This window comes from Trichechus manatus, unplaced genomic scaffold (genome assembly GCF_000243295.1).
Source record: "Trichechus manatus latirostris isolate Lorelei unplaced genomic scaffold, TriManLat1.0 scaffold00026, whole genome shotgun sequence".
Classification (NCBI taxonomy): Eukaryota; Metazoa; Chordata; class Mammalia; order Sirenia; family Trichechidae; genus Trichechus; species Trichechus manatus.
Genome location: NW_004443962.1, coordinates 9,450,394 through 9,451,484, shown reverse-complemented (window position 1 = coordinate 9,451,484; position 1,091 = coordinate 9,450,394). Strand labels below are relative to the sequence as shown.

At 53.2% G+C, this 1,091-nt stretch overlaps 1 protein-coding gene across 1 annotated transcript in view; it reads right to left on the bottom strand.

The window, feature by feature from the left end:
• Positions 1–1,091, bottom strand: part of ADCY5 (adenylate cyclase 5) — a 189,869-nt gene that overhangs the window by 70,602 nt on the left and 118,176 nt on the right. Inside the window, exon 2 of the mRNA XM_023728701.1 lies at positions 72–221. Within this exon, the coding sequence (XP_023584469.1) occupies positions 72–221 (150 nt within the window). The remainder of the gene's footprint in view (positions 1–71; positions 222–1,091) is intronic.

The window sequence follows — 1,091 nt, the reverse complement described above, 5'->3', positions numbered from 1 at the left end:
AGCGGGGGGCGGGAGGGCGCTCGGCTGCCTGGGGGCGGGCCGGGAGGGCCTGGGAAGGGCGGCTAACTCACCTGCTGCTGGTTCTCCCGCTGCGAGTGGAGCCGTGCCTGGATGCACTCCCGGGTCTCCTGGAAGGCCTGTCTCTGGGAGACCTCGGCCGGGTAGTGGGTGCAGACACCCACGATGTTGGTGCAGGAGAAAATGAGGACATTGGAGACCAGCTGCAGAGGGAGAGACAGCACACGGAGCTCAGGCGTGGAGTAGTGCGGGCCACTGGAGTCCCAACCCGACCTTCCTAGGCCCCTAGCCCACAGCAACAAATGCCGTGGACGGGGATGCCCTACCCACAGCGGACTGCTGCGAGTAGCCGAGCATATCCGTCAGGCTCTCTGATGTCCTCAAAGCCCAAAGCTTGGCTTGCCTATAATGGGCATGGCCCCTAAGGACACCGAGTCCTTGAATAATCAGATGGAATAATCCATAAGTGCCAAAGACTAAAACCCATAACCCGCCGCGGAGTCAATTCCAACTCATAGCGACCCTATAGGACAGAGTAAAACTGCCCCATAGGGTTTCCAAGGCTGAAAATCTTTACAGAAGCAGACCATCACATCTTTCTCCCACGGAGCTGTTGATGGGTTCCAACCACTGACCTTTCCGTTAGCAGCCGAGCACTTAACCACTGCACCATCAGGGCTCCTTAAAGACTAAAAGGGTAAGAGTATTGGTGATGCTGTGACAGAGCTGTAGGCTTGTGGGAGGCAGCATGGGAGGTTCCATGCGGGTGGTGGGATTTTACTTTTTGAAAATGCTCAGCAGAGGACAAAGGGCTGACCTTTCACAAAGAAGGACACTAGCTTATTATTCCCCAGAAATCAGCATCCATGAATCAGGTACTTACTGGTCACCCATCAGATTCCCAGCACTGTGCTAAATACCATCGGGACTAAAAGAAGAATAAGGGAGTTTCTGCTTAGGGGGCATTGAGTTTATGTTAACTGTGGTGGAATGATTTGGAAAAGGATGGTGAGAATGGTCACACAACTTGAAGAACGTAATCAATGTTACTGAATTGTACACGTAGAAATTGT